The 6,724-nt window shown below is 38.6% G+C and overlaps 1 protein-coding gene across 1 annotated transcript; it reads right to left on the bottom strand.

Annotated features, from left to right (window-relative positions):
- Positions 1 to 1,943: 1,943 nt before the first annotated feature.
- On the bottom strand, positions 1,944 to 4,645 carry has1 (hyaluronan synthase 1). The gene is given in 6 exon segments (XM_005741248.2): positions 1,944 to 1,954; positions 1,957 to 2,498; positions 2,631 to 2,763; positions 2,879 to 3,104; positions 3,202 to 3,906; positions 4,586 to 4,645. Coding segments are annotated over 5 exon segments (1,608 nt in total). The 5' UTR covers positions 3,898 to 3,906; positions 4,586 to 4,645.
- Between the last annotated feature and the right edge of the window lie 2,079 nt (positions 4,646 to 6,724).

Genomic DNA, 6,724 nt, shown 5'->3' on the forward strand with positions numbered 1-6,724 from the left:
AATAAATCCGCTTGGCATCTTTCTTGGCCTTAAGACAACAATTCTGATGGCTAAAGATCCAAACGGGACACAAATAAAAAATAAAATAAAATAAAAATGAATAGGACTAGATCACAAACGAATTTAAAATAAAGTAGCCAATGTCCAAAGAAAAGCACTGAAATACCTTCAGAAAGCCTGGAGACCTACTGCTTAAGACCACTTTAAAAATCACAAGAAAAGACTGTCTCCTTGGAAGCAAAATATAAAGAAACAAGGGGTGTTTCCAGACTTGTAGTGTACACTGCTAATCTAATTTCCAGTCCGGGAATAGTCACCACGATAATCTGTTAATATGTGAAAAAATATATATACTACCTAGCCATATGTGGAAAAACTGTGTTTGATTTATATTCCTAAATGTGCTTTGCACCATAATCTATCACTGTGTGAATGACTGATTTTCGTCCCCTATAGTCGCACCCTGAATTCATGCATTTCCAGCACAGACATTTGAAGACTTTGGTTTTGTGCTTTGTGAATTATGTGGGAATGTTAGAAATGTTCTTGTGTTATGTAACTTTGTGTCCACTTTTCTTTCATTTACCAAGTCAGCATTTCCATAGTTTTCCATTGGTAACATGAATTGTACCAGAGACAAAAGTGTCCATGATAAAACAAATTTATTTCGTCATTTCTTTTTCACATTTTCCTAAAAAATTCCACCATTACAAACAATTGCTAAGGTGATTCATAAAAAATACATATGTTTTCTCAAATTTTCTCTCCAACAAAGCATTGAATAAAGTGCACTGTACAAAATACATCCCTACTTCACTTTTCTTGATACAGCAAACAATGTGATACATTATTTAAGTCCTTCTTGATTCATGTCGCAGTAATTTAACAGTTTTCTGCTTGTTTTAATTTCATACTGCAGTATATTATAACATTTATTTTCAAGTAAGCTTGCAGTGCTGCAGAAAGTTGCATCCAGGATCCAGTGCAATGACACCAACAATGCTGTAGAAACCTTACACACCTTTGAACTTGTTGTGTTGGTAAAATTAAAATTAAATTAAAGTATCAGCATAGACATACACAAACATTAAAAAAACCCACAATTCTGATAAATAAATATTATGCAAACGCATCACCTCCATTAACCTCAAAGAGAACCTCAGACAACAAAACATCTCAGTGTAATTTAAAAAAGAATACGTAACACCATCTCCATATAAAAACTTGTTTGTCTCTATATACAGATTTTTAATATTTTATTATTTTCATTCTTTTTCTGCAAAAGTTGATTCGGTTCATCTGGACGTAGCGTCTTCAGTGGGAGAAACATTTCGTCCCTCATCCAAGAGACTTCTTCAGTCTCAGCTGACTGCAGGTTTCCCCAATCTTAGAAACAATACTGTTCTTCTTCTTTTTTTTTTGACTCTCAAAAGAGTTTTCAGTTTATTTCTTTAGCAGCATTGTAGAACATCCCTGTCCTTCAGTAATGTGACACAAAATAAATACACATAGTCAGGTTTAAATTTGAATAAATTACTTTTGCTCTTCAGACTTAAGCTGAACATTCACTGTGTGATTTTTGGCCCCATTTTCAGTCTTGCGACCATTTTGGGGATCAGCCCAATTTTCTTCTTAATCATGTGCTGTGCATCATGTAGTAAACGAAAAGCAATTAACACGACTAACACGACCAGTGTGAGCACTCAGGTCGCATCACAGCATCGGCCTTATAGTGTGAGACCCTGCATCGTGACCTACAAACTTCTAACCCCTGCGATTCAGTTTGAGCAGGAGCTGAATAACACACAGTGTATGCCCAGCTTTATACGTTCACTTTGTAACTTCCAGAACGCTTTCTACATGCTCTGTGGAACCACACAAAATAGAGGAACATCATAAGAACCCAGTAGCATACGTAGGCTACACAGCCATAAATAAGAAATCTAGTTTCCATTTTTTTAGCCACAGTTGACCAGTCCTCTTTGCTCTCTTTGTAGATGGTGTAACTGAGTCCACTTAATAAAATGGCAGCCCACACCGACAGGGGAAGGAGTGGAATGTAGTTACCAACCACCTTACGCCTGCCCGATGTTCCCCAGCTGCTTTTGTTCATCGTAAGAATGGCAAAGTACTTAGCAGGCAGCAAACTGGTCATGTAGAGAGCTGAGTAAAGTGACATAAACACCATCACCATGTTTCTCCGCAGGATGCAGGCGTAGGCTGCTTTCACCAGCCCGATAAGCTGGATGCAGCACAGAACCCAGAGGATGTCCCACAGAGTGCCTGTCCAAAACAGCTGGATTATGGTGGCCGTGACAAAGAAGGGGAAAATACCTGACACGATGGACTCATAGGTCATCCAGAGATGGTGCTTGTGCCACCACATTGCATTGTAGAGCCACTCCCGGAAGTAAGATTTTGTCCAGCGAGTCTGTTGGTTGAGCCAGCGAAGGAACTGAGCGGGTGTTTCTGTGTAGCATTTTGAGCGAGCAGTGTATCTGAAGAAAGGGGGTAAAAAATAGACCTTTAGAACCTGCTTGTTTGATGTTGTAGGATCATTATTGTAGCTACTGAGCTTTGTTGAGTCCTATTATGTAATTTCTGTGCCTAATAATATCTAGAAAACATACTTAGTGGCATAGCCCATGCTCAGCATACGGTTGGTGAGATGCCTGTCATCACCAAATGTACAATGAGTTCCCAGAAACATTTGATTGTACCACGATTCCAGAAACTGCTGAAGGATATCATTTCTATACAGACCTGCATGAACAAGTACAAGAAATGACAAATTCAAAAGATGTTGGTTACAATGAGTTACATCAATGCTTTTAAGCCTTTAATATAATACTATTTAGCTAGAAAAGAGTTCCCTTACCTAAAGGGCCACTAATGCAGGACACACAGTTGAAGAAGGACTGGCAGGACCTTTCGATGTTGAAAGCCATCCAGTACCTGAGACTGCTCATGAAGCTGATGTAAGAGTCTTTAAGGTTGAGGATCATCACATCCCCTCCTACAGCCCCATACTTGGGATTACTCTCCAATACCTTGCACAATTCCACCGTGGCCAAAGGGTCCAGCTTCGTATCTGAATCACACACCTGAGAAATGAGACATAACGTCATTGAAAATTGGAAACATTTCATTTTTATTTTCATAAAAAAATAAGAAAGAAAACACTTAAGTCAGAGTAGATACCTGTATGTAATCAACCGATGACCCCAGGGCTTTAAATGCTGTGTACATCACCTCCCGCTTGCCTCCCCACTTCTGCATGATGCACACACATCTCTTGGTCTGGATCAGGCGCTCTACTTCTTTTCTCTGTGGATCCTCTCCTACCACATAATCAGAACCCCCTTCAATGCCCATTGCTGAGCCATTTTCTTCATCATGTTGGACCTGGGTGGGATCCCAGGTATGATAGTTGTTATTCCATACATAGTAGCCCGGATCCTGGTCTGCAAACACCTCTTTGAACATGTCCATCATATACTGGTCATCATCTGAATTCCCATCTATCACCATGATGATGCGCAGCAGCTCAGGGGGATACTTGAGGGCCCTGACTGAGTTCAAGCACTCTCTGAGATAAACAGGGTCTTCTTGGTAAGCCGATATAGTAAAACCGATTGTTTTGGTATAGGAGCATGGTTTTGTTCGAGATTTCATTCGCTGGTGCTCAACAAAGGCAAAAAAGCTCTGGACCAACACATGGAGTGAGAGTAGGAGTCCATAAATGCCAAAGGAAATGATGCCATACATGGACGACACCAGCTGATAGCCCTGAACGTAGGCCCACACCATCACACCCAGGACGGCCAAAGCAAAGACAAAAGTGAAGATGGCGCGGATTATTGAACCCAGCTTCTTCAATAAAGGTTTTAGCTCCATTTATTTCACCTAAGGAGACACAGACAACACATATCAGTAAAGTTTTAAATACAGTCAAGAAAGCTTGTCAGTCAAAATGTCAACACATTGCAGTGAAAGATGTTTTCTGTTTAGCAGCACAAAAATCGGTTAAAGACGGAAACTTTTCTGAGCAGATCTCTTTGTCATACCTTTAAATTTATCCATTGGAATATACACAGACACTCAGACTGGGAGAAAAAGAATTCAGTGAAAACAACTGTTTTATGCAAAACGTTTGTGGGACTCATTACCAATCTACAGTCAGGGGTGAAATACACCACAGAATTTATCTATAATTGCACTGTATTAACCAGTGATCAAGTTATCATGGCTGATAATCCTAGAAGGTGTTGTCAAAAGAACTGTGCCCTATTGTGCGAAAGCATACGGAAAAAAGTGATACAACATATATATGTATATAGAAATAACAATTTGCTGAAGTAACTGATCAGAATTTTTGTTTAATTTTAATGTATCTAATTCTATTTTATATATAAAACTTTCAATATAGGATAATACTATATACTATTATTATACCACTTAAGTCGAATGTTAGTTTCCAAGCAAAATCAAATAATAATAATAATAATAATAATAATAATAATAATAATAATAATAATAATAAGAGCATGAATAAAATAATGAAATCACATATTTTTAACCCTACCTGATGTTAACACTGGCTTCATGTAGAATTATGTGATATCCACCCGGAGTTCTCTTTGTCTCAGAACTTGGTTTGAAATGCATGAGTTTTAAAGTGTAGTGTAGGAGAGGAGGGGGCCTCCTTTTTTTTCACGCTCACGCAACCTCGCTGAGTCAGTCGTGCGTCAGGAGCAAGGCGGTGGTCCATTTAACGTGAGGGCATCACTGTGCAGATTGCATACAGCTGTTATGTTTTCTTTCTTTACCATGGAGATGTGTAGAGAGTGACCTCCGACCATGCTGCCGTTTGCTGTAAAGAAGGGAATTCCCAAGCTTCCCATTATAGGAGCATTTCACAGATGCTCTGCGGAGCAAAGAACCGACATTTGGTGCGAACATTATTTATCTGTTTACTTATTGTTGTTGTTTTTTTTTAAATATATATTTAACTCTTTTTTTAATTGTTAATGTGTTATAAGTGTAATCCAAAATGTCATAAATCTAATGTATGAAAAATCTCTAGCCGTTTTATTGTTGGTGACAATCAACTGATAAATGTAATCAGTCAAAGCCAATCAATGAGACCGATCTTAACTTCAGTTACAATGACAATTCATCTTACAATGATCTGCAGCTTGCAGATATAAGCTTTCCATCCACTAACAGTGTAAAAACCATATCAGGCTGTTCGAAGCTGTAAGCTGAAAATCCTTTTTATGTTTTTATGTTTTACAGAAGCTGTTGTTACCGTGTGTGCAGCATTTTAGCTCATTTAAGGGTTTGTTCACAGTTAGATGTTGCCCTCTTGTGGTTCTTTTCTGAAACTCCACACGTCAAGTTTAAAAAAAAAAGGGTTGAGGCTGTGATTTAAATTAACAATGTATATGATACCAGTTACATTGCGCTATGTTTTCATATTAAAAGAACCTAAAATACTAAAAAACAAAACAAACAAAGTAAAGAAAACAGCATATGGGATCATAAAAATACAGTTGCTGTTTGCTTTAACAAGACTGCTAATGATGAATATTTGAAACATGTCATATTGACCTGCCTTTAAAATGAGGCTGCAAGGTGAGGATGTCTAATTTTGGTAAATGCTGCCAGCTCTCACTCCTCTGTGTGTGTGTGTGTGTGTGTGTGTGTGTGTGTGTGTGTGTGTGTGTGTGTGTGTGTGTGTACACTTGCACACACATGCACACACACACACTATACACACACACTATGTGACACTCACTCCTCTGTGTCACAACTGAAAACAGTCTGCCCTCTCTGAAGAAGAAAACTCTCCCAGATGATTTATTCCACAGCTGCCTACAACTCTTGATTTAAACATGATCACATCCCTGGAGAGTGTCTTTAAGGGAACTCTGTTGACCACTCATGATGGTCCACACCCTCTGAGCTGGCCGTAGCCATCAACATGCCCAAATAGCAGCCACAGGGACGTTGATGTCACGCAGGGCATGCGTGCTTAGGGCTGGTGAACAAGCTTCACTTAATGGTTATGTTTTTGAATCTTTCCAACAATGTGCTGCAGATTTATTGGTTCAAACAGAAACTTCTTCAAACAATGCTCCTGATTTAAACTTCTCCGAAAGTCCAGCTGTATATGGCAATACTTGTGTGCCAATGTCTCATATGATACTGATTTATGATATCAGTGTATGCATTAAGCTGTGTTTTTATGGTTTTGTCAGTTCAATTTATCATCTCTATTAAATGTTTTTGTTATTATATATTAAGATGGACACATTTAGAGTTCATGAAAGCTTTTCACATGTTACTTTTATTCCACTCAGCTCCTCAGTTTTTTTCCTTTGCTTCCCATCCCTTTTCATAACCGAGCTTATTTGAAAAGATCATGGCTAAACTGGTGGTTTCTTCTATCATATGCCTGACTAATCCTTACAGTTACTGATGGTTAAACTGCATTAGTTTGTGGCCACATCAAGAATGTGTCCTCTAAAGCGCACTGCAGAAGGATGAAGATGCCTTTACCAACCTGCCATAACCTCTAAGTAGCTCATAAACATGGTTTCTGGGGTTCCAGATGGATTCAAAACACAGACAGCTGTGTTGCCAGAATAAACATATCGACCAGGATCATGTTTTCTAAAAAACATGTCCCCCCATGCCATATAGCATTTGTTTTATGGGG

This window comes from Pundamilia nyererei, unplaced genomic scaffold (genome assembly GCF_000239375.1).
Source record: "Pundamilia nyererei isolate P.nyererei 1_Seehausen unplaced genomic scaffold, PunNye1.0 scaffold00109, whole genome shotgun sequence".
NCBI lineage: Eukaryota > Metazoa > Chordata > Actinopteri > Cichliformes > Cichlidae > Pundamilia > Pundamilia nyererei.